Source organism: Leptonychotes weddellii, chromosome X (assembly GCF_054177405.1).
Source record: "Leptonychotes weddellii isolate Sample4059 chromosome X, ASM5417740v2, whole genome shotgun sequence".
Lineage (NCBI taxonomy): Eukaryota > Metazoa > Chordata > Mammalia > Carnivora > Phocidae > Leptonychotes > Leptonychotes weddellii.
Window position 1 is genome coordinate 3,588,982 of NC_138385.1, and position 26,534 is coordinate 3,615,515.

The 26,534-nt window shown below is 47.3% G+C and overlaps 1 protein-coding gene across 8 annotated transcripts in view; it reads right to left on the reverse strand.

Moving 5' to 3' along the window:
* MAMLD1 (mastermind like domain containing 1) overlaps positions 1–26,534 on the reverse strand; it is a 114,266-nt gene that overhangs the window by 38,954 nt on the left and 48,778 nt on the right. For 4 of the 8 annotated variants that reach the window (XM_081808127.1, XM_081808126.1, XM_081808128.1 and 1 more), the window contains exon 2: positions 17,689–17,847. The exons of 2 other annotated variants lie outside the window; for them this stretch is intronic. In XM_081808127.1, the coding sequence (XP_081664253.1) occupies positions 17,689–17,784 (96 nt within the window). In that variant the 5' untranslated portion in view covers positions 17,785–17,847. Of the gene's footprint in view, positions 1–215; positions 325–4,373; positions 4,511–17,688; positions 17,848–26,534 lie in introns of those variants that run through there. 2 more of the 8 variants (XM_081808130.1, XM_081808132.1) reach the window with 2 other exon arrangements.

A 26,534-nucleotide genomic window follows, 5' to 3' on the forward strand; every position in this document is an offset into this window, starting at 1 on the left:
GATGACTGGCGAGGCCCTTTCTATTCTCTACGGTTTGGTATTGCTTGTTTGTTTTTACTGAGAATGACTTATAACCACGCCCCCCTCCCCCCCTCAAAGCATAAAGCTATCTAAATAAGAAATTCCTCTCTGCAGATGCATCCTCAGGTTGGGGAGATATGGAACAACAGGAAAAGGACCCAATCTGCGATCTGCACCTTGGGGGAGCTGCTCACCATTTATAAAAGCATAGCCTTTGGGAACAAAGCAGTTAGTGATGCAGTATTTCCTACTCGTTCAAGGCTTCGTACAATCATCTGTGGCTGTCATGTTAATGACCGTGACCTGCAAGTAGAGGGAAAAGCGAGTGGGGTGGAGTGGAGGAATGTGTGGGAAGAGAGGGGCTTGGAAAGCACCTACAGCCAACAGTGGAACAGATACACGGTGGACCCTTGAAAATGGCCCCAAAACTTAACTACTAACAGCCTACTGTTGACTGGGAGCCTTACAGGAACATAGTCGGTTAACATGGATTTTGGATGTTATATGTATTATTACTGTATGCTTACAACAAAGTAAGCTAGAGAAAAAGAAAACGTTACTAAGAAAGTCATAAGGAAGAGAACATACATTTACGGTACTGTCCTGTATTTATCGAAGAAAACTGCATATCAGTGGACCTGTGTAGTTCACACCTGTGTTGTTTAAGGGGCAACTGTATTTCTCTTGATGCAATTTTTCATGTAAGAAACCCCTGTTTAGCTTTAGAAATCTCACTGGGACATTTGTTGTCGATCCTTTGACGTCCCCTCATGTTTGGCTCACTGGTGGGGGCGGGGGTAGGGTCAATGTGTGTGGGGGGGCCACCTGCTAACACCCCACTGGCCATGACTCTCACGACAGAGTGAACATCAAAAGAGATCCCCCAGGGCTGCACATCTCAGGCTTTGGTGCTCACCAGATTCACTTAGACACATCCAGATTCCCAGGGTCTCCCACACAAATGAACTGTTTCAGTCTCATCCAGAGCAGCGTCCAGGGATGTTTTCAAAGCTCCTGGGCTGATTCTGATTCTGATTCTAAATGCATCATCTCATGGTGCTGCTCTGAGTAGTAAGCAAAAGAAGCAGATTCTGTGGTGCCTAGTAAATCCTCCCTAACTGGTGGCTGCCATTTCCAAGGGCAGCCATGGAAGGGCCTTGGAAGTCCAACCCTGTCCTAGGAGAGACAGGGGCCTTGACACCCAGGGAAGGGGAAGGGCCCCGATGGCAGGACACGGTCTCATTTCCACAGAAGGGGTCCCACCAGCTAGAGTGAGGGAACTTGCCTCCGTCTTTGCCTTTTCTCTGCAACGTGAACAAGGGCACTTTGAGGGGCAGCTCTGCCATCAAATCCACCTGGGGCCTCGGGACTCGGGGCCGGCAAGAAAGGGCTGAGGAGGGGGGAGCAGGCACAAGAAGAGGCCAACCCATTCATCTGTGCCCACTCTTCCGTCCAGGGACAGTGGACTCTGTATCGGCCCACAGCAAGTGTTCAGTAAATAGCAGCTGAATGAATCAACGGACAAATGAACCCAAATGACCTGGCGCGCAGGGAGCTCTGCTACGTGTTTTCCTGGCCATTCATTCAGTCAAGTACGGGGCAGCCAACAAACGAGTCACTGAGTCCCAGACTGAAATTCTGTTTCGTCGACTTTCTCTCAAGGAGTTCAAAGAATTCCAGTATATTGGCAGTAGAGATGGATGAAATGGATCAATAAGGGATGAGTGAGGACGGGTGTTACCCCAGATCCCCTGCAGTGGCCGGGCTCAGTGTGCTGGGTGCAAAGACACCGGCGTCCGTGTGGCCCAGGCAGGGGGAGGATGGGGTGGGAGGAACGGGACGGAAGGCAGGCCGGGGGCTGTTAGCTGCAGCAGCCTGGAATCCCTGGCAGACTCTGTGGGTTCTTGGACCTTTTCCTCAGTCGTTCGTCTGCCGTTACTTTGTTGGGAGGTGGGGGAAGGCTGGGCACGACCACGGGATGCTATAGCTCCTAGGAGGAACCACTGGCAAGGGAAAGCAGTCTCTCACTCTCCGAAATGAGAGGGCCCGTGCATCCAACTCTTCAGGCCCCCGAGCCAATGCTCCCCCCTCGGTTCCAATGCTGGGGCCCAGCCGGCTCCTCAACAGCAAAGCGGACCCCGGGGCGCCCCTGCAGGGTGTTGAGGGCTAGCCCACTGCTGGCGAATCCAATTTGCCCGAGTGGGTGCTGCCCTTGCTGCTCGAAGCTGGCAGCTGGACGCCTCACTGGACACTTTGGGAGGATGCCTGATCAGGGGCCGGGCTGGCCTTGCTGTCCCTTGGGGCGCAGTGCGGGGCCGGTGCCGGCTGAGGCGTGGCTTCAACAGGGCAGGCGGGGGGGTCTCTTTTGCGCTTCCCTTTTTCAATGGACTTAAGAGAGACTTGGCTTTGTTGGAGGCCTCGGCCCCGTGTTTCGGGTTTTATGCTGAGGGCTTTCAACAGGCAGCCTGAAGCACCCTGGCTGAATGGCCAGAACCCCAGCCAAGCCTGCACGAGGCCAAGGGAAGGCGGCTGTGTTCACACAGAGGTGCTCGCCGAGGCATGGAGGTCTACTGACTTCTGCCCCTAGCTAGCTACAGGCTGGCTTCCGTGCCTCCCGTCGTGCCGTCCCAGGATGTGTTACTCATCTCTATGTCCAACAGCCAGCTGGGCTCCCCCCCCCTACCCACCAGTGCCACACTGGTGCCTTGGCCGGGTCACCTGGGCCAGCGGGTGCTGGGCTGAGGTCGGCGTCACTAATTAGACTAATCCCAAGGCCACCATTTTAGAGCAAGTGCAACGGAAGCTGCTAGTTTGGAACGACTTCCCTCTCAATGTCATGTTGTTGGTGGCGGGTCCCTCACTAAGCTTCCAGACCCTTCTAAAAAACCCTTCCAGCTTTGCACGTGTGCCGTTTTCCAGCCGGTGGACTCTATGACAGCAAACTATTGGTCCCAGCTAGCAGCTCTTTCCTCAGGCCACGTATTGTACATGGTCCCGCTAACTGCGAGATTTTTTTTTTACATATAATAAATCAGAAAAAAATAAGTAAATCAGTGGACAGTGACAGGATTTCTAGAGATCACACCTCAACCTTCTCTTTTTACAGAAAACAGAATGGGATGTGATTTGCTTGTGGTCACACAGCTAGTTAGTGGACAAGAACACTAGACCCCAGTTGTCCCAACTCCCAGCCTGAGCCCTCACAGGTCAGCCTTTGGTGGTGGGGGGGTGGGCAGGGTGGGGCGGGGAAGTAAGGGAGGTTCCCTGGTATCTTTTAGAAAAGAATGACCATCTCCATCCCCGAATGCCTGCAGAGTCCCATTTCATAAGCAGGCCGACAGAGCCACCAATGTGATCCACACAACCATATGAACATTCATTAAAATGCATTTGAAAGCATGTGATGGCTTCCCCACCCCCTAAATAATGAGAAAAGTAAGGCTACCCTTCTGATAGGGGCCAAGTTCAGCTCTGAAGTCAGTATTATTTCTGGTTCTGTCTGAACAATGACATGGTGATTCTTCCCTTTCTACATTTTTAGTCCAGAAGGACAAAAAGGGCAAGGACTTCTTGGAAAAGGTCTAGATTATGAGAGTATAATCCGGCCTCATAAAATGGGCATGAGAAGAACAAAGAATATATGTATGTGTGCAATCTAAATGTGTATATTCTAAATATATATACATGTAAAATACATAAATATATTACTCTTCCCAAAGAAATCTAGCAGGCTGTTATAAACACTTAATTTTGGAAACTCTAGCCAGAGGTTTAACATGGGCACCAACAGAAGGCCAGCAGAAATATGCACGGTTCCTGCTGGGTAAGAACATAGGGGGCCAAAGGTGTCCAGGAGAGATCAGTTCAGGGAGCCTCATTTTCCCTGCAGAGGTGGCCGGGCACATAGGGCCTGGACGAAACTGTCAAAAAGGTGGAAATCACCTGTGGCTTATTAGCTTCCGCCTTCTCCCCCCCCCCCCCCCCACTGGTGCCTCCCACAGGTCAGCTTAGGCCACTCTACTGGTACTTCTCTCAGTCTCTCTCTCAAGTACGTCTGTACTCCATCAAATCCTTCTTCAGCACTATTCTACGTTCCCGGAGTCTCCAAAAACCTGACGTTGGCCAACTAGATTGGATCTCAATCTTGGAGATCCTTGGAGACAAGGATGGCCCCTAGTAGACTTGCTCAGAAGGAATAAAGACATCGTGGGGCACGGTAGAGGTAGGAAGGGAGGGAAGGAAGGAATATGCCCGGATATACACGGGGGATGAGATGAGTACCCAGGTGTATAGTCTATGTTTCATGTGCATGTTTGTTTTTCAGAAAAATCTCCTCGCAAACTGAAACTGACCTTTTTGTAGCTCAAACAGGATTTTCAGCATTTCCAGAATTGCAAGACGGGAGGCTTTGGACAAGTCCAGGGTGGCTGGGAATGGCAGGGAACCCTGAATGCTGACTGGCTTCAAGAGGAGTCGGTTTGTCTCAAGCACGAATCTCTGCTAATAGGTGGTCTGGAGCAAAAGTCTCAACCTACAAATGGGGAATTTGTTGGTGCCCCTGCCTTGCCCTGAGCCAGCAGAAACTGCAGCCTCAGCATCCGACGCAGGCAGCGGCAGGCAGGGGGGTGGGACAGAGCCCTGGAGGAGGCACCGGAAGACCTGCCTTTAAGTCCTAGCTCCTCCATTTGCTGTGTGACTGTGGGTGAGTCACTCCCCCTCTCTGAGCCTCAATATCTTCTTCTGTGAAATGGGTCCTGGGCCTGCACTGTGTGTGCCTCACGGCATCACTGAAGCATGCGGTGACAATTAGCGCTCTCGTTCTCCAGGCCCTGGGTCCCCGTGCTGCCCCACTGCCCTCCAGCATAGGCCTCGGCTGACCCGCCGACAAATAAGGACATGCCCACTAGAAGTGGGGGGAGGCGAGCACCCCACCCCCGCTGCGCACCGCTGCCCGCACTCTGGGCCCCGGCCCGCTGCCATGGCACTCTGCCGCCCCAACCTGAGGACTTGCGGCTTGAGCAAGCGTCGGCCAGAGCCATCTAAGCAGCAAGCCCAGCAAATGCATTTTCTAGAACTGCATTCTCCCTTTCTGTAGTGGACACACGCCAGTTGCAACTCTTAAGAATGGGCCCAAGCCCATAGGCGCATGTAGCTTTATGGAGCTCGTAATTCATATTGTTCTCCGCCCCCACCCCCCCCCGAGAAGACCTGAAGTGTTCTGCCACCCAACACGGGGTTCTTGAGCACTAGCCTTGCACTCCTAGCTTGTCAGAACTTCCAGACCCTGAGAGACAGCCTGGTACCTCCCACTCACATTAGGACTGGTGAGGCCTGGAGCCAGGGAGAGATGTGCCCATGGGCCAGCTTCTCTGACTCTCAGGTTGGCCTTTCTTTGCAGGAAGAAACGCTGCCCTGCTTTCCTCCAAACACATTCCCATGTAGCATCACTAGTGGGAAAGGATGATCACTTTTGGGGAGAACGGAAAGATGCAGTCAGTCTCAAACGGTTGGACACATTTGGCAAGGCGGGCCTACAGATGAAGCAGGTGCTGCCTGGGGCTGGAACGGAAGCTGAGGGTCGAAGGCAAAGGCCCTGCCCCGGCTCAGATAATCCTGTCTGTGCAGGACCCAGGTGAACAAGCTTCATCTGCGTGTCACTGGAATTAGGCTGATGAGCCCAGAATCATGCCAAGAAGGGGAAAAGCGGAGGCAGAGCCGAGGCTGGAGGCCACCCACTGATGGTGGGGGCCACCAGGGCCACGGGGCAGACCTGGGTGTCTGCGTACAAAGAGGGCAGAAGGGCCTCCAGTGGTCGCCGATGCCCAGCCTCCTCACTTCCCTCTGGGCTGTGCTTCTAAGGACCCTGTGGTATGACTTCTCCTAGGTCCCTACCCCACTCTGGGCCTCAGTTTCCCCAGCTGTAATGGGACCGCGTCCTAGGTTCAGTAAGCTAACGCTGTGACTTTCTTCCTGGACTGCTCCTGTAGGGAAATGATGACTTCTCTTCTCCCCCACCCAAGAGGGTCTCTCTCCCTGGGGTGACAGTAGGCCAGGGGCAGTCCAATGGCCCACAAGTGCCTTGGCCATGGGCAAGATGTGCGTATCGATGCCAACTGCAGACACTCTTACAGAAAGCACAACCTCCTCCAATCCAGTGGGGGTCAAGTTATGGTCCCCCCCAGATATCTCTATGACTTTTTAGTAAGGAATTACTTTGTGTGTGTGTGTGTCTGCGGGCTAGCAGTGTTAGTCCTGAGCATAGCAGGTCTGCACTAGTTGAATCAAGAAAGGCAGCCTGCGATTTTGGTCAAGTGAGCCGTGCTTACTTGCATATTCCACTAGGGTCCTACCGAGTCACCAGTCGCCAGGAAGGCTGCCAGCTCCCCAACCACCTCGAGGGGCATGTGAGAATCAGTGGTGCTCTTTTAAAGCTTGTTCCTGGAGATCTATCCAGAATGAGAACTCGGCAATGGGCTCGGTCAGTCATCTGGGCCGATGTCCCCCACCTGCCTGCCCTTAACTCCTTCACCAGCCACTGCCACCACTTTGCATCTCTCCAGTCGGAGTCCGGCACATGGGAAATGGCCAAAATTGAAGAGAAGGGGACTGAGTTCACAGAGAACACCGTGCCAAAGGCACTACGGTGCTTCCGATTTTCCAGAGGTCATGAGCTCCTATTTTTGATGGCAAAGCCCCCTGGCCGGAGTGAGGCCCGGCCGCCAGGGAATGCCTCTAGAACAGTCTGGGCACCTCCTCAGGCCTGCCGCTTTGCTCAGGGTCACAGAGCTATCGTTTCCCGTGCTCTAGGTCAGCTCTTGGTCTACCTCACAGCTCGAAGAAATCTCTGCTCCTGAGAAAACACTCTTTTCCTAGAATGCTCCAGAGAGGTAGAAGATTTCAGAGGTGAGGAAGGAAAGTCCCCACCAGGAGGCTAGGCATTTTTCATAAAAGCCGAACTTCCCTTCATCCGGAGGGTGACAACACCAGTGGAAAACACAGAGAGACATGAACAACACCCAAGACCCCACCAGCACTGACACTCCTTAGGCTGGCAGGCCGTCAAGTCTGGTGGACATGTCGTTAATGTCTCTCTGTTGCCCTGGGCTGTGACTGACCCTGTCCCTTGCTTTCCACATCTCTACCCAGAGCACATACACAGCTGGATTAGCACTCAGAGCCACCCAGGAAGGTGGAATGCAGCTATCCTGGTGGCTCTGAAGCCATTTGGTAGGCTCTGCCTCCATACCCCGAAGCCCCCAGTGAGGCCCCCAGTCTGGCTGATGACCACACATTGGACGGGAGGCTCTTATACCCTCTCCCTTGCTGTCTGGCCCCTGGCTCCCTAGGCCTTCCTTTCACAAGTGCCCCCATGTTGTCCGGGACTCCAGATGTGGGCCCCATCTGGCAGGGGTTGGCTCCTTGCCAATGCTGATGGGATTGAGAGTGGGGACAGTGGGGAAGCCCCTGGTCTGGGCCCTGATGGGCTGAGTGAGTTTTTAGGGGGGCTGTTGGCGTATTTCAGGGATGGTACTTCTGGTGGCGCTGAGTTGGGGTAACAAGTAGCCATTGATAATCCAAGAGCTGGAAACAAGTCCTGGATCATTTATGAGCCGGAGCAGTTTGAGCTGCGTGGAAATCATGCACCACATGGGGTAGTCATGGCACTCCATTCAGATAATCCTAGAGGCTTCTACCTCTGCTCAGGTGAGTGCAGGAGGGATTATCTCTCCTTACAGCAAGTCCCCACTGGATTGCAGATGACAGAGTCAAGGCCATGGTGACAGTCCTGATTTCGTGGGAGGCACTCCTCCCCATTGCTGGGACACCAACTTGAGTAGTTTAAACGGGGCAAAGAGAAAAATGGTTGTTTATTGCTCAGTACCTTCCCCTCCGTTCCCAGGTACAGATCTCTACTTTGTGGGGACTGAAACTTAACACAGTTTGGGGGCCCCTCTTTAGGAAAGAGAATATAACATTAAAGGAACAAAATTAGGGGTGCTGGCTGGCCCAGTCAATGGAGTGTCAGACTCTTGATCTCGGGGTTGTGAGTTTGAGGTCTATGTTGGATGTAGAGATTACTTAAAAAAAAAAAAAAGAACAAAATTAGGTACCAGGCCTTGGAAGGTTTGAAGGCAAGGAGACTTCACTTTGGCCTGTGCCCCAACAATGAGTTAAGTAAAATGGCAACAGGCTTTTGAACAAGGCAGGAATTTCCTTGCATGAGAAACCAAACAGCTGTGTAGGTGGGAGAAGAATCCAGAGCCACCTGGTTAATCTCGTGCATTCTGAAGGTCACATGCTTGTGAATAAGCACATTTTAGCAGCTGAGTGCCAACTTGTGACTCTAAGATCTACTAACTGTCTGCAGATCTACCAACCACAGTTAGTAAAATTTAGAGCCAGGCTGTTTGAGCTCCGACACCATGGATGCAGAGGCTGGGAAGGGATATGGGATAAGGAGCATCATGGTTTTCCCAGCCTTATGGAGCGAGGCATGATTGACAAGTAAAAACTGTATCTGTTTAGGTTATACAATGAGATTTTTTTTAATGATTTCGTATGCATATACTCTGTGAAATAATTTAGGTGTTTTTTTTTTTTTAAATTAAGGTTCAATTCACAGAGCATTTAATGAACCTTTTTTAAGTGTGCGATTCAGTGGCGCTTGGCTCGCTCACAATGCTCAACAACCAAACTGGGGATAGTAGGGCCCACTGCACAAATCCGTTACAAGATCACATGCGTTTAGAAATGTAAAGCGAGCATAGTACCCAGCATGGTGCACAGGCCAAATAAATATTCTCTCTTTTTCCACTCTTGAAAATGCAAACACATTCTTGGTGGTCCTAAAATAGCCTTTAACATGGTTTACTCAGCAGCATTTGTCATTCGAGGGAGATCTGCCTTTACTCATTGGCTGTACTTCTGAACAGCTGTGGGCAAGGCTAACTTTTGTAAACCAAATCATCATAAAATGCAACAAGAATTTGCCATTGGAAGAAAAAGAATTTGCCATTGAAAGAAAAGCCTCAGTAAATCCTTTTACGAAGTCAAAGATCCCTCATCCAAACTTATGTGCTTTTTAAGGTGTGCACTTGGGGAGAAGAGGCTTTTTTGGTAATGAATCCTAATTTGATTTTGCCCACAAACACATGCTGATGTTCCGTAGCCCCCAAGTGCACAGCAACAGGCGTGGGTTACATAGTGAAAATAATGACAATTTAAAATATTCATTTCTTTCCCTCTATATAAGTGCCTGTGATCACATCATGGAATGGGTCATATAACCTAAAACATTTCCCCTGCCTCGGGGTGTGTGTGTGTGTGTGTGTGTGTGTGTGTGCACGTGCGCGCACGTGCACGAGCGTGTGGAACGGTGGGGCGACAGTGATGGTAATGATTGGGGGGTGTCCCTAAGGATAGCTCCTTTTTGCTCTACCTCTCTGTTAGAAGCTCCACTGGCTGAGCCCGGGGAAGAAGACTCACCCTGAATTAGCAGAAACCTCAAAACTGTCTCCTTGCAGACATTTATAATGATCTCTGTCCACCCAGAAACCTGAAGCTGAATTGCTGGTGGAAGCATGGGAGATTTCTGTTTGTTAAAATGCTGCCAATAAAGTAATTTTATGTCAGATTTAACTACAGGAAAGGGCAAGGCATTTCTCAGTTCCTTAGCTGTCATGAGGCTAAAATAAATAGGATGGACAGCAGTCGGCCACCGTACACTCAGCTCTTTGAAGCCATATACTCAGAAAGCAGATGTTGGGGGCTGGCTTCCTGGAGGTATTTTATAGTGGCCAAGTTAATTGTTCTAACCCCCAAAGGCTTGACTTAAAGGGCAAAAAGAGGCAAGAAAATGTTCAACTTTCCTGACAGTGTCCAACAGGCAGTCCTATCACTAGACAACTTAGGCACCAAAAGCTCATTCTAGAAAAAGAGGCAGTTAGAAAGTTGGCCCCAGGCTTCTGCCCACTAACTGTGCAAAGCAAGGCTGTCTTGGGGGCCCCAAAGAGAAAACCCTTAGAAGGAGCACAGCCCAGGGAGAGAAGCGGGGCCGCAGCCCGAGAAGGCCCTGCGGGGGAAGCTCCTGGCACGTCCCAGGAAGGCGGTGGATTAGAACTTGTCTGCGGCGGGAACGATCTGCTCAACTTGTCTATGAAAGGCCTCTGGATGCTGACAGGTCAGGGAGAAATGGAAGTTGTCGGAAGAACCAGGAACAGTCACTGAGGCAGGGACCGCGGAGGAGAGGCAGGGGGACTGAGCGGGGGACTGAGCCAGCTGTGGCATCGGAGAGGGAGAGGAACCCTGGCGGGGGGGTGGGTGGGGCGTGAGGATCGGGGATTCTCGCTCAGGCGGTACAGAGGAGTACCCGCTTGTTAGGAGAAGCTGTGGCTTCGGAGAAGATGAACCAAAGCCCAGTGACCTGGATCAGGATACGGCGAACGTAGTCCGTAAAGACCCGAATGGTAACTATCTCAGGCTTGGCGGGCCACGCGGGCTCCGGTGCGGTTCCGCAGTAGACAATATGCTCCTGGCCGGACGTGGCTGTGTGCTAATAAAACTTTACAAAAACAGCCTGCCGGCTGGATTTAGCCCGTGGGGCTGGAGTTGGCCAACCCTTGACCTAGAGCCTGGGCTGAGCATCTTCCCCCAGGGAAATCCGCTATTTCCAAATCGCCCTCCCTTCACTGCAGGGGGCCGCGGAAGTCTACTTTTGACAAGAGTGGCAGGCGACATTCTCAGAGCTGAAAAGCTTCAATATTTTGACTGTCGCCCAAGTTAGGTGAACCATGTCTGAACTGGGTCTGAACTGGCCAGGTATGTAGCAGTCTCAAATGCCATGTTTCGCCTTCGCTGATGACAGGGCACCCACCTGCCTCGCTCTCCCAGCCTCTGTATACTTGTGAACAACTCGCATCTTGTCTGCCAGATTCAAGCACCCCCTCTTCCCTCAGGCCTTCAGGGGTCTCTATGATAAGACAGCTTCACCTTCTACCTCTTTCCCTCACAGCCCCATGCTCTGGCCAACCTCGAGGTCGCCCTGTTCGGCCTGCCGCTCTCTGAAAGCAAGGACCATTTCCTCCCCATCTCTGTACCCCCAGAGCACCTAGCCGGCATCTGCAGGTTTGAATCAACCATTGGAGCAAAAGGTTTCCTGCAAATTATCCTGTTCTTTCTGTTTCTAAGCACAAGGCCAAGAGACAACCGCTTCTCAGAAAGTGTGATTAAATTCAGTAACTGGCCTAATAACCTTGGACATGCTCCTTCTCCCTTGTGTGTCCGTGGCCTCTTATGTCCAGCACAGGGGCTAGCCTGAATGATTTCTAAGGGACCTTCTGGCCAAGAGGAACAGTGGCTGCTGCTTATTGATCATTTACTATGTGCCTGGGCCTGAGCCTTGAGTGGACCGGAAGATCTCAGGGGCAACCACGCCTGGGCCCTCAGCGGTCAAGTCCAGCAGCCTGTGGCTCATGGCTGCTTTTCTAAATTTGGTATTTGAGGGGTTGGAAATCTGGTGAGAAGGGAGGAGGGAGATGAGGAGGAGAAAGAAAAGGCAGGAAGGAAGGGGAGGAGAAGGAAAGGCGAAGGGGAGAAGGGGAGAAGGGAGGGTGCTAACAAATTATTCTATGTTGACTGCAGAAGTCAGAATCTGTAGCCCAAACCTCAGAAGCACCTGCTTCCTCCACTCCCCCGTGAGGTCTGGAACTCGGCACCCCAGGGGCAGCTGCTGACCCAAATATCTGTCTGCAAGCGCAGTTCTATTGAGTTCTTCAGCTGGGGATTTCCAGCAAAAGCAAGAGGCCTCAGCCAACACAGGCCAGCCCAGATTTTGGGGAGCCCCAGGCCCTCATCTTCAGGGCTTGCCCCCAGTTTGCACATACCCTAGATGGGGGGTGAAGCATGGGCTGCCGCTCAGCTGGGCTCTTCCACCGCCCCGGCCTAGGGTCCAACAGAGTCTACTCTGCTTCCCGGGAAGCTCAACCTCCAGACACCTGTCACCTCGGGCCTAATGTCAAGGAAGCCAGGGGGCAGGGGCCAGGCAGGAAGGCAGGCAGGGTAGCATGGAGCTCCCGGATGCCAGCGGAAGCCAGCTGCCAAATGGAACTCCCTCCCGGCGCCCTCCCTTTCAAACAGACTGCGATTTTCAGGTCACCGGTTTGCTGAACTGGACTACCCAGGCAGGACCCAGATGCGGCGCCCAGCGGTATCCTGCCAACTGAGCAGCGCTCGGCCCGGCAGAAGGGGTCGTTCTGAAGGCAAGGCCTCTGCCTGGTGGCTGCCCTGGCTGAACGTCTGAAGCAGGACAGGGCCCTTCCTGCAGGAGGAGGAGGAGGGGGAAAAGGGAGCGAGCAGCTGCGTGCTCCGTGGGGAGGATCCCCAAAATAGAAAGGCGCATACGCACTGCAGGCCTTGACCCAGAATGCTCAGAGCTCTAGCACAATGCAGCCCTCCTCAGCGCAGAGAGACTGCTGCTGGGACTGAGGTGTCCTCAGGGGTCCTGCGTGTTTCTACCTGAGCTCCAAGGACACGCTTCCCACTGCCTTCTGAGCCAATGCCATTCTCTGATCGTTAAAAAAAAAAAAAAAAAAAAAAAAAGTGCGAACAGCAGTAATACCTTGTGGGCTTTAGACTGCATTCGTATCCACATCTTGGTCTTCGTCATCCCAGAAACCCTGACGTGGGCAGAGGTCGGATTATTAACCCTATTTTACTGGTGTGGACCTAAGCCCAGACACTCAGTAAGCACAAGGCCAGACACTTAGTAAGTGTCAGGGACAGCTGCTGACCTGGTGAGCTGGTCCCTGGACCACCTGGCTTCTGGAAGTGGGGCCATACACATAACTCCCCTCTCCTGGGGCCAGACCCGCACCTGCAATGTGCCCAGCCTGCATGAAGTGGGGGACACTGGGCTTCCAAGAAGGCCGTTTAGACAACTCAGCCCAGGTCCTGGCTGGCTGTCCCTATCTCCCTGTAAGGTTTTAATCAGCCGGCTCATTGCACACAGGCTGGGCTGTAGACAGTGCGGTCAGAAGGTTCCAGAGAGCCACCAGGATGATATAAAGATGTGTCCACTCTACCTCTGTTTATGGGCTGTCTCTGCCACTGGGATGAAATCTCCAGGCCACCCGGGACTCTGGTCCGCTGCTCCAGCCTGAGCCCCGAGAGTCATGCCCAGCCTGCAGATGGCCCTAACGCTCTGGGTTCCTAATCTGGGAATGGGAAGCAGCAAAGGAGGAGGACCTTCAGAGTCAGGGCACCTGGAGTTGAGATCTGAATTTCCAACCTACTGACTGTAACGCTGGGGAAGTCCCCGCCCTCCGTGAGCCTCAGTCACCTTGTTGGTGAAGTAGAAATACGAAGCCCCGTCTCCACGCCACGGGAGCAGATAAGCTAATGTATACAAAGTAGCTCACACGAAAGAGCCACTCAATTCTCCCCTCCCGGTTTCAGGGTAGGATAAATAGAACTACAGAGTAGGACCGATTTGTCCGCGGTGGAGGAAGCCTGGGAATAGTCTGCTCTTCGACTGGAAACTGCTGGAGCCCAGGGTCTAGCACAGGGCTGGGCACATAGGACAGACCCTGGACATGTGGCGGGAGGCCAGAGACAGACCCTCCAAGCTCAAGAGGAAAGGGACGTGCTCAAGGTCTCACAAAATGCTAGTTCCAGGTCTCCTTACTGAGTCCTGTGCTCTTTTTGCAAGGAAAGGCAGGTGCCTCCAAGGACAATGGATACAAATCCTGAGCCCTGATCACATGCCACAGCAGGAGGTGAATGGCCCTCCCCTTACTGGGTATTTCTAAGATCACCAGTCTAAAGAAGAGGGACAGATAGGATGGGGTCAGTATTTTTGTAGCCATCCCAATCTCCATCTTCCCTGTTGCACGCAGGGCTCCTCTCTCCCCCTTGCTCAGCTCCACTTGCATTTGGAGGTCAGAAAAAGAAGAAGAAGAAGAAAGAGAAGGAGGAGGAGGAGAAGAAGAAGAAGAAGAAGAAGAAGAAGAAGAAGAAGAAGAAGAAGAAGAAGAAGAAGAAGAAGAAGAAGAAAGAAGAAGAAGGAGGAGGAGGAGAAGAAGAAGAAGTAGTAGTAGTAGTAGAAATAGTGAGCAGTTGGTTTTGGTCAGTCTGTGGGTGGAAAGCAGGCTGCGCTTGGGGCCACCCAAATGAGGGCTCTTGATGTAACTCCCCGCCTTCTTGATGGGCATCTTCTTGCAACTCACTGGATTTCTCAGGCCTTAGTATCCTCATCCATAAAGAGGGAGAATGGTTGGAAAATTCAGGAGGACTCCTGGGCATGCCAACTCACCGTCACCTATAGCGAGCCATTTAGTATCATTACATGACAAAGCACAGAAGATGGGCAATGAGCAGTGTCTCCTTCCTTCTCCAACCGTGTGCCCTGAATGCCCCCATTTGGTCTGGAGCTGCTCTATGAATGGACCAGGTGGCTGCTCAGAGCTGGGGCATCTTTGCACCTGCAGTGGGTGGAGACTGAGACAGAGGTGACGTGATGTTTTAGAGATTCTCACACTAGTAATCAATCAACCCACTGGTCTGGGGGAGGAATGGAGAGCTTAACTTCAAAGGGAAGGACCAAACGTTCTGCCTCCTGTTAAAACTCCATATGCTGATGGCAGAGACTAGATGCCTTATTAACCTTGGGGGTGGGGTACCCCAAGGTTCAAAAGGTAAAACTCTGCTTTTCTCCAGATTATGAGTGTCATTAAGCAATCACGCTGCTGAATGAAGGAGTGAATACTGAAAAGGTGTTTGTGCCGCTGAGATCCCTTATGATGACTACTCCCGCCTGATGTGTGCTCAGTGCTTGGGGATTTTCAACGTACCCTATGACTTCGGCCAAGTTGCTTAACCTCTCTGAGCCTCAGTTTCCTGGAGATAGCCTCTTCGTCGGGATTATCCTACAGATTATGGGAGATAATGCTCCTAGTCAGTGCTCAATTAAAGGTGGCTATTCTTACTCCTGGTTCATTTGACTTTTGCCCTCAGGGAGGGCAAAGGATGGACAAAGTCCCAGAGCCATTTAGTAGCAGAAGCAAGTCTAGAATCCAAATGTCTTGAGCCCTTAGGATGGTCTTAGGATGTACATTTCCTGCAAGGGGGCTTTCAGTTATTCACATGAAATAGCTCAGGGCTATTTAAAAGACTTCTCCTTTGAGACTGATAGAATTTTATTAACAGAACTTCACTTGAAACATGTTTTTGTTGCTGCTGCTGTTAGTTTGCTTTTTGGGAAAGGATGAGAGAAGCAGGTAAGCTGAGCATCTCGATCAGATCTTCACGTGAAAGACGCCAGCCCCTCACATTCTGGGCTCTGCAATAACTCGTCTGCACAGCAGGTTTCATGGTGAAGCGGCAGGCCCTTCTGCATCTGACCTGTCTGTCTCTGTCCCTCAGACCACAAACACCCGGGCTGCTGAGATCCTCGGTGTGTGCAGCTGAGCTCCACGTTAGCATCAGGTAGCTTCCTGAGGCCGCAGAGATTTAACGACCACGAAAATCCAGCTGTGCTCAAACCAAGAAGTGCCCTCACTGTGGGCCGATGGTAACAACAGCACCCAGCTTGGCCAGACTCCACGCAGGCCCAGCAGGCCAGCCAGAGGAGCGGGCTCCTTCCATGTCATTCCCTTCAGAGACCACATGCATCTTCCAAGAAGACACATGTGCTTTTTACTGCAAAGGAGACTCATCTGGGAGAGTGGCTTTTGGAGGCTGAGGCATATTTTTTTGGATCCCCTCAACTGGGGCAAATCCTTGGTCTTCTAGGACAACTTAGAATTTTGGAAACAGGTAACTCAGAGCTAAGGGCAGAGAACACGGTGTGCCACGGAGGAAGGAGAAGGACTGATTTTGATCAAGTCCAAGGTGTGACTTAAAGCAATAAATGTGAATTTTTTGGCAAGGCTTAAAAAGGGCTCTGTAAGGCCGTCTGCGAGGAAATGCCAAGCCCAGAAATGGTGTGAGCAATGGCCACTTCTCCTAAGTGAAGGCACGGATGGCTGCTCCAAGGGCTTATTCTAAGAAAACCTTTCCGGCATTGAGGTCTACACTGATCAAAACCAAAGCAGTTACTTGCCAGTCACACCCTTTTAAAGGGTGTTGGTGGGGCTCAGGAGGAAAAGGGGAAGAGGACCCTTGCAACTACAACCCACCCATTCCTCCTAGGAGCAAAACCCAGTGTGAAACAGAGGAGAAATTGCAAGTCACGCCCAAATGAATCTGGACTCTGGATGCATCACCAAGAGGTTTTCCTTCACTGACTCAGTTGTTGACCATAAAAGAGAAGCAGGAAATCTAAAGGGTAGGGGCGCCTGGGTGGCTCAGTCATTAAGCGTCTGCCTTCGGCTCAGGTCATGGTCCCAGGGTCCTGGGATCGAGCCCCGCATCGGGCTCCCTGCTCCGCGGGAAGCCTGCTTCTCCCTCTCCCCCTCCCCCGCTTGTGTTCCTGCTCTCTCTGTGTCTCTCTCTGTCAAATAAAGAAATAAAATCTTAAGAAAAAAGAAATCTGAAGGGTAATTGAGCTGGAGGTTAGAGATTGCCTTCTACAAGATGCCTGTATGAAGGGCTGGCAACGTGGAGGACAGGCGGCTGGCCAAGTGATGGTTCCATGTCTGCCATCCCATCTGACTGCCATCTCTGTGAGCGGAGATTTACAGTCTGTAAATGTCTATGTACTCAACTGGATACCTCATTCTCAATACACTGTTGGTGGCAGACAGTGAGGAGAAACAGAGAAGCAAGATTTCAACAATCTCCCCCCACACCTGTGCACTTACTGAAAGTGGATCGCCCTTGGAATGGGAGAGGCCAGCCCTCTAGTTATGTGAAATGACATTACCTCAGAGCCCCGAGCTCCCAGTTCTCTGAACAGGAAGGAAGCAGACCCACGGCTCTATAAGAGCCATTTCCTCTCTGCTGTATTAATTTCAGAGATTAAGTAAGCCACTCCTCTGTGGACCCAATACACTGAGATAACAGCCATTGTGTTTGCTGCGACTCCTACTAACGGAGCTAATCTTGGTAGACTGGTGATGTTGCAGGCTTTTAATGTCAAATTCAACTAACCAGCGGCTCTCATGGTCCCATCTATTGTCCTGGCTCCTAGAACTACTGCTGGAAGCCCTAGCCCTTAGTTTCAGACACATAGATGAGGTCTGGGTTCCAAGGAAGGAAAGGAGAAATTTGTCAAGTGGGTTTTTTAAAAGAACACCAGAGCCAGAGAGTTTGAATGGGAATCTCTTTCTGTGCCCTACTCACTGGCTTCCTGTTCTCGGTGGTACCAGGAAGCGAATGCAATATATCTCGTGTCTGTCAGTTCCACATTCCTGGTTTCTGTTAGAGAAAAAGAAGGCTTTTCTTCCCTTGCACTCGTCCTTTCTTTCTACTTGAAGGGGTGCAGTGCAGAGATCACTAGACTGGGAATCGGGATGCATCCTTGCACTGTATTTCCTGCTCTTCCAGAAATTCGTAAGGGGCAAGGTCAGCTCATCTCCTACATCTTTTCTAGGTCAGATTCTAGTTCCTTACATTTTGGGTTGGTTCCCTGCCAACAAGTTTGCATAGAGAATTTCAATAACACATCTCATGTTCAAGTTTAAGATTAGAAGCATTCAACACCCCCCTCCCCCCAATAGCCCATTGTCTGACCGATTCCTGGAGCTTTCTGGGCTCCTGACGATTTCCCACCATGGCGAAATGGGGAACCATGCTCTTGATTACAAGCCGACTTTTCCAGTCATCCATTGTTTGACCTGCAATTTTATTCTTGACTCTCCAAGGCGCTTCCCAAACGACCTAGACACAGGGCTTAGGGAGACAAAAAGTACACTGTCTTTCAGATATGAAGATGAGACCATTGACCCCGTGAATCACAGACTTTCACTCTGAGGACAGGTTTGTTTGGAGTCAGCCCCATTCCCTTTCATGTCTCTCTCCCCACCCCACCACCCTCATTGAACCCCTTCCCACCCCCAGGGATGAGGGGCACTTCTGTGAAGCCGTTGGCTGGGATGAGATGGCAGTCCCTGGCCGTGGCGTAGAGCAGAATTCACTGGAGAGTGGAAGGATGGGTGGAGAAGCAGCCTGACGTAACTAAAATAACACTAGGCTTAAAGGCAAGGAATGGGGATCTTAGGTCTGGCTTTTTTTTTTTTTTTTAAAGATTTTTTATTTATTTGACAGAGAGAGAGACAGCGAGAGAGGGAACACAAGTAGGGGGAGAGGGAGAGGGAGAAGCAGGCTTCCCGTCGATCAGGGAGCCCGATGCGGGGCTCGATCCCAGGACGCTGGGATCACGACCTGAGCCAAAGGCAGACGCTTAACGACTGAGCCACCCAGGTGCCCCAGGTCTGGCTTTTTGTGCGTGTGGTATGCAGTGAGATCTGGGGAAGACTCTTCTGTTCTCTGACATAATTTTCTTATGTGCAAATCATGGTGGTTGGATCAGGTAATGGCTTAAGGCCCCTACGGCTCTAGTAGAGTAACCCTTATGGCCCACTGAAGGAGAAGCTCCCAACTCTGCTCCCATTAGCACCCAGCCAAGTAAGCTGACTAACAGTTTATAACCTGACAGTCAGTGGAAGGAAGCAATGGGTGTTGGAAGGGGCTCATGAAACCCTGGTGTACTGGTTTACACAAAACTAACCAAGCAGATGGTGATCATGTCTACCCCAGTGTATGCCCTCCATGACAGATAAGCAGACCTGTGTTAAACCGAGTAAAGCTTTTTTTTTTTTTTCATTTTATTTTGTTTCATTTCTTTTTGTCTTTCGTGATGTAGACATGAAATAAGAGCTCTGTTAAGGCATTCATATGTGAGGGAAGCTCTCCTTCTTGGAAATCCCCTTGGCAGTACAGAATCGGGCACAAAAATGTCAATGTCCAGAGTTCTGCCTCTGGGGAAATGGAAACGTACCCTTCCCATTTTCCCACTGAGTACAACTAAAACCTCTGGACATTATATGTAAAATCAACATAAGAAGACCCTGAAAAGTGGAGAGAAGAAGGGACCTTGGGACCTGAGGAATAATGTGGTGGTGAGTTCTCTGGGTTTTTGCCTCATAGATCTCAGACACGGACCTGAGGAAGCTGGCAACCCCAAAATGCCAATGGACACTGACGAAAAGTTTCCGACAAAAGCCTACTCTCTTTAGCTAAAGGGCCAGGAAAGGGGCAGCCCACCAAGACAGAAAACTGTTATACAAGAACTGCTCTAATTCAGCTAAACACCACAGGAAAAATTGTGGTCCCATCAAGTCCCAACATCAGAGGCCAAGTGGGGGCCTAGACTCCACCCCCACCCAGCAGCAATGATTTATTTCTCCCTGTCCCCCCTAGGGTGGTATCAGAGGAGGCCTAAGAGAGACTCGGGACCTTTGCTCCACACAGTGGTAATGAGTCCACATCCCATCCTTGTCAATGTCAGTGGAGATCACATGGGGAACATCAATGAGGCACTCCTACCGATCCCAGCCAGGATGGTATCAGTGAAAGCCTAGTAGGGAGCTAGAACTATCACTACTACCCAGGAGTTATGAGGCACCCCAACCTCCTCAGTGTCAATGAAGGCTAAGCGGGGAACCTGGCAGAAATGAGATGGTGCCCCATTCCCTGCCAAAGCATTGTCAGAGGAAGTCAGCTAAAACCGAAGATCTAAATAAGTGCTGAAATAAGAGAACTGTCAACCCAGAATCTTGTACCCAGTGAAAATATGCTTCAGGTATGAAAGGGCAATCAAGATATTCTGAGATAAAGGAAAGCTAAAAGGGTTTGTTAGTAACAGACCATTCCTAGGAGGATGGATAAAGGATGTTCTCTGATCAGAAAGGAAGTGATCAAAGAAGGAATTTTGGACACCACCAAGGAAGAATGAACAATGGAAAGAAAAAAATATGGGTAAATATAATAGACTTTCCTTCTCTCAGGTTTTCTAAATTATGTCTGATGGTTGAAGCACCAATTATAACATTGCATGTTATGGTTCTAAATGTTACGTGGAAGAAATATTTAACACAATTACATTATAAACAGGGGAGGGTAGAGAGGTGGAAAGAGAAGTAAGGTTTCCATACTTCACTCAAACTGGTAAAATATTGACATCAGTTATTATATAACTGCCCACATCGGGCTCCCTGCTCCGCGGGAAGCCTGCTTCTCCCTCTCCCGCTCCCCCTGCTTGTGTTCCCTCTCTCGCTGTGTGTCTCTCTGTCAAATAAATAAATAAAATCTTTAAAAAAAAAAAAAGATGCATGCGAAAACACTACACAAATCATCAAATGGAATTTCAAAAAATGTTCAAGTAACCTATAGGAAGTTAGGACAAAGAAAATAAAGAAACAAAACCAGAACAAACCAAATAAAAATAAATTGGTAGACTTAAGCATTAACTACCAGTAAGTTCATTAAAATGAAAATGATCCAGGGGCGCCTGGGTGGCTCAGTTGTTTAAGCGTCTGACTTGGGCTCAGGTCATGTCTCAGGGTCCTGGGATCAAGCCCTGCATTGGAATCCCTGCTCAGCAGGGAGCCTGCTTGTCCCTCTCCCTTTGCCCCTCCCCCCACTTGTGCGTGCTCTCTCTCTCTCTCTCTCAAATAAACAAAATATTTTTAAAAAATGAAAATGATCTAAATCTACTAATTACAAGACAGACATTGGCAGAGTGAAAAAACAACATGATGAAACTACATGCTGTCTATGAGATGCTCATTTCAGAGCAGGTTGAAAGTAAAAGGTGAAAAAAGATATATCATGCAAATGTTAATAAAAAAATAGTAATGGGGTAGCTCTGGTATTAGCAGATAAAGTAAACTTCAGAACAAAGAAAATTACCAGAGACAGAGAGGGGCATTACATAATGATAAAAGGGTCAATCCACCAAGAAGACATAGTAATCCTAATTGTGCACACACCAAACAACAGAACTACATGACATATGAAGCAAAAATCAAAAGAACTGAAAGGAGAAATAGAAAAATTCTCATTTATAGTGGAGATTTCAACTTCCTCTCTCAACAACTGATAGAACTAGACAGAAAATCAATACAAAGAATTCAACAACATCATCATCTAACAGGACCTAATTGACATTTATGGAACCCTCCACCAAAAAACAGTAAAATTTACATTCTTTTCAAGCACCCAAAGAATATATACCAAGATAGACATAATCTGGACAACGAAACAATACACAGACATTTAAAGAATTGAGATAATACATGGTGTTTTCTCTGACTATAATGGGATCAAATTAGGAAACAACAACAGAAAGACAATAGGAAAAACTTTAAACTAAACTAAACAACACACTAAAAAAATTTATGAGTCAAAGAGGAGGTCTCAAGAGAAACTTTAAAAATACATTGAACTGGGGTGCCTGGGTGGCTCAGTTGGTTAAGCGTCTGAAGTCTCAATCTCAGCTCAGGTCTTGATCTCAGGGTCATTTGTTCAAGGCCCATGTTGGGCATGGAGACTACTTTATAAATATACATTGAACTGAATGAAAACAAGAATACAATATATCAAAATTTGTAGGACACAGGTAAAGCTAGAGGGAAATTTACAGTACTAAATTCTTACAAGAGAGAAATGCGGGAGAAGTCTAAAAACAATACGTTTCCAAATAAGATACCAAGAAAAAGAAGAGCAAAATAAACCTAAAACAAACAGAAGGAAGGGAATATAAAGAACAGATACAGATATTGAAATTATATTGAAGACAGAAAAAAAATGAAGCCCAACGGGGAAAAGGTGGTTCTTAGAAAAAAAATATGTAATTCACAAGCATCTAGAAAGACTAACAAAAGGAAAAGAGAGAAAACACAAATTACCAATACTGGAATGAAAAAGGGACTATTACTACTGATTCTGTAGACATGTAAAGAATAATAAGGAAATACTAAAAGCATCTCTACCCATGTGAATTTGGAAATTAGAAGAAATGGGCCAATTATTCTAAAAGCACAAACTACCAAAATTTACCAAAATAATTATTAAAGGAATTAAATTCATAATTAAAAAAAAAAAAACTCCAGAAAATGAAAACTCCAGGCTCAGACAGTTTCACTAGAATTATACCAGTTGTTTAAAGAAGAATTAGCAGCAATTCTACATAATCTCTTCAGAAAATAGAAGAGGAGGGGATACTTTCCAACTCACTGTGTTACCCTGACAGCAAAGATGAAGAATGTACAAAGAAGACTACAGACTAATATTTCTCATGCACAGAAACACAAAAATCCGTAACAAAGTTTTGGCAGTTTATAAGAAGAATTATATACTATGATCAAGTCAGGTTTAGTCTAGGGATGCAAGGCCCACATTATCCACCATATTAACAAGCAAAATAGTAAAAATCATATGATGACCTCAAAACAATATTGAAAAAGAACAAAGTTGAAGGGGTCACACTTTCCAATTTTAAAACTTACTACAAAACAACAGTAATCAAAACAGTGTGCTGTTGGCATAAGGACAGACATATATGCCAATGGAATAGACTTGAGAATCCCGAAATAAACCCATAAATCTACAGCCAATTGATTTTCAAAAAGGGTGTCAAGATTATTCAGTGGAGGAAAGAATAGTCTCTTTAACAAATGATGCTGGGACAAATGGATAGTCACATGCAAAAGAATGAAGTTGGACCCCCTACATCACACCATATACAAAAATCAACTCAAAATGGATCAACCTAAACACAGGACCTATAACTATAAAACATGTAGAAGAAAACATAAGGGAAAATCTTTATAACATTGGATTTGGCAAAGGATTCTTAGATATGACACCAAAAGCATGAGCAACAACAACAACAAAATAGACAAATTGGACTTCATCAGAATTAGAAACTTGCACATCAAAGGACATTATCAAGAAAATGAGACAGCCTACAGAATGAGAGAAAAATATTGCAAATCATATATTTGAAAAGGATCTAGTATGAATTAGAATGTATAAAGAACTCTTACAGCAATGAAAAGACAAACAATACAATCTAAAAAATGGACAAAAGACTTGAATAGACATTTCTCCAAAGGAGATACACTTTGGGCCAACAAGCCCATGTAGAGATGTTCAATACCACTAGGCCTAAGGGAAATGCCAATCAAAACTATGATATACCACTTCCCACCCATTAGGATAGCATAATTAAAGGAAAATAACAAGTGTTGGCAAGAATGTGGAGAAATCGGAACCCTCGTACATTCCTGATGGGAATTTAAATGTCATGGGTGCTGTGGAAAACAGTTTGGCAGTTTCTCAAAAAGTAAAATGTAGAATTACCATCTGACCCTGCAATTCCACTCTAAGTATATATCCAAAAGAATCAAAAATAGGTACTCAAACACTTTTACACAATCTTCTTAAGTGCATCATTCACGATAATCAAAAGGTGGAGATAACCCAAATGTCCATCAATGTATAAATGGATAAACAAATTATGGTACAATCATACTGTGGACTGTTATTCTACCATACAAAGGAATGAAATACTTAGAAAGGCTAGGACATGGATGAACCTTGACAACATTACACTAAGTGAAAAGAAGCCTGTCATAAAAAGTCACATACTGTATGAAATTATATGAAATGTCCAGAATAGGTAAATCCATAGAGAGAAATCAGATCTGTGTTTGCTAGGCGCTGGGGGGAGGGGAGAATGGAGAATGACTGCTTAATGAGTATGGGGTTTTATTTCAGGGTGATGTAAATGTTTAGGAACTAGATAAAGGTGATGCTTTAGTACATTGTGAATGTATTAAATGACACTCAATTGTTATGCGACTTTCACCTTTAAAAAAATAGCGACAACACTAAATACTGGCCACAATGAGCGAACCGGATCATTCTGGCGGGAATGAAAAAGTCACTCTGCAAAAATAGTCACTGCAAAACTGTTTGGCAGTTTCTTTAAAAACTAAACGCACAACCCTTAGATGACCCAGCAACTGAACTCCTGGGTATTTATCCCAGAAGGATGAAGACTTGTGTTCACACAAAATTTTGCAAACGAGTGTTTAGAGTAGCTTTATTCATAATAGCCAAAAAAGGGAAACAACCCAGAAGTCCTTCAATGGATGAATTGTTAAACAAACTGGTGCATGCGTACCATGGAATACTACTCAGCAATATAAAGACATGACTGCTGATCCATACAGTGACCTGGATGAATCTGCAGAGAATTATGCTGAGTGAAAAAAGTCAATCCCCCAAATTTACATACTGCATAATTGCATTTCTGTAACAATCTCAAAATGACAAAACTATAGAAGTGGATTGATTAGTGGTTGCCAATGGTTAAGGAAGGAGTGAGTGTCAGAAGGAAGTGGATGTATCCACAAATGGGCAACATGAGGGATTCATGTGGTGATGGGAATGTTCTGTACCTTGGTTGTATGTACCAATGTCAGCATCTTGGTTATGATATCGTACTAGAGTTTTGCAAGATGTTATCATTAGGGGAAGTTGGTTAAAGGGTATATGGGACCTATTTGGATTATTTCTTACAATTGCATGTTCATTTACAATTATCTCAAAACAAAAAAACTTCTATTAAAATCATACGATCATATCACTTGATGCAGAAAAAGCACTTCACAAAATTCAACATCCATTCATGATAAAAACTCTCAGAAAACCAGGAATAGAGGGGAACTTGCTCAACTTGATAAAGAATGTCAATAATGAACCTACAGCTAACATCACACTTAATGATTAAAGAATAAATGCCTTCCTTATAAGACTGTTGACAAGGCAAGTATATCTGCCCTCTTCACTGCTTATATCAAATCAATATGTTGTACACCTTAAACTTACACAATGTTGTATGTCAAATATCTCTCAATTAAAAAAAACAAAAACAAAACAAAACAACATAGTACTGGGAAATTCTAGCTAGTCCATTAAGCTAAGAAAATGAAATGAAAGACATACGTGTTAGAAAAGAAGTAAAACTATTTCTATTTGCAGTTGGCACAATTGTCTATGTGGAAAACCTTAAGAAATTTACAAAGAAACTCCTAGAACCAAGAAGAGAGTTCAGGAAGGTCTCGGGATACAAGATCAATGAATAAAAATCAATTGCATTTATATGTGCCATCAATGAATAAATGGACACTGGGATTAAAAATACAATACCATTGAGGCGCCCGGTCATGAGCCTGAGATGGAGCCCCGAGTCATGCTCCATGCTGGATGTGGAGCCTGCTTGGGATTCTCTCTCTCCCTTTCCTTCTGCCAACCCCCACCTCTGCAAAATACAATACCATTTACTACTGCCCCAAAACTTCCAGGTGAAACCTAAGCAAAACATGTATAGGATTCATATGCTGAAAACTATGCAACACTGATGAAAGAAATCGGAGAAGAGCTAAGTGAATGGAGGGATATTCCATGTTCATAGATTGGAAGACTCAACATAGTAAAGACGTCAATTTTTCCCAAATTGATATACAGCTTTAACCAATTCCTATCAAAATCCCAGCAAGATTTTTTAAAGATTTTATTTATATGAAAGAGAGAGAGAGAGCATGAGCAAGGGGAGGGGCAGAGGGAGAAGCAGACCCCCTACTAAGTGTGAGCCCAACATGGGTCTCAACCCCAGGATGCTGAGATCAGAACCTGAGCTGAAGTCAGATGCTTAACTGACTGAGCCACCCAGGTGCCCCCAAATCCCAGCAAGGTTTTTTGTAGATACAGACAAGATTATTCTAAAATAAATGGAATAATATTCCAAAATTAAATGGAAAGGCAAAGGAAGTAGAAGGGTGGAAACAATTTTGAAAAAGAAGAGTAAAGTGGAAGGAATCAATCTATCCAATTTCAAGACTTATTATATGGCCGCATTAATCAAGATCATGTGGTATTGGCAGAGGGACAGACACACAGATAACTGAAATAAAACAGAGAACCCAGAAAAAGACGCACACAAATACGCCTAACTGATTTTTGGCAAAAGTGCAAAAGCAATCTGGTGCAGGGATAATAGCATTTTTAACACAGGGTTCTGGAACAAGTGAACATCTGTAGGCAAAAAAATGAACATCAACCTCAACCTCATCCCTTACACAAAAATTAACTCAAAATGGACCATGGAGTTAAATATAAGAGTCAAACTATACAAGTTTCAGGGAAAAAAGTAGGAGAACATCTGTAGGATGTAAAGCTAGGCAAAACGTTCTTTCTCAGGTATGATACCAAAAGCATGACCGATAAAAAGAAATATAGACAAATCAGACCTTATCAAAAATACAATCTTTTGCTCTGTGAAAAGATCCTGTGAATAGGATGAAAAAACAAGTTACAGACTGGAAGTAAGTATGTGCAACCTCATATCTGATAAAGGACTACTATCTAGAATGTATGAAGAATCTCAACACTCACTGGTAGGAAGACAAACTACTACCCAAGTAGAAAATGGGCAAAAGATGTGAAAAGACATTATACTTTCAAGTTTCTACAGGTGGCAAATAAGCACATACAAAGATGTTCGATAT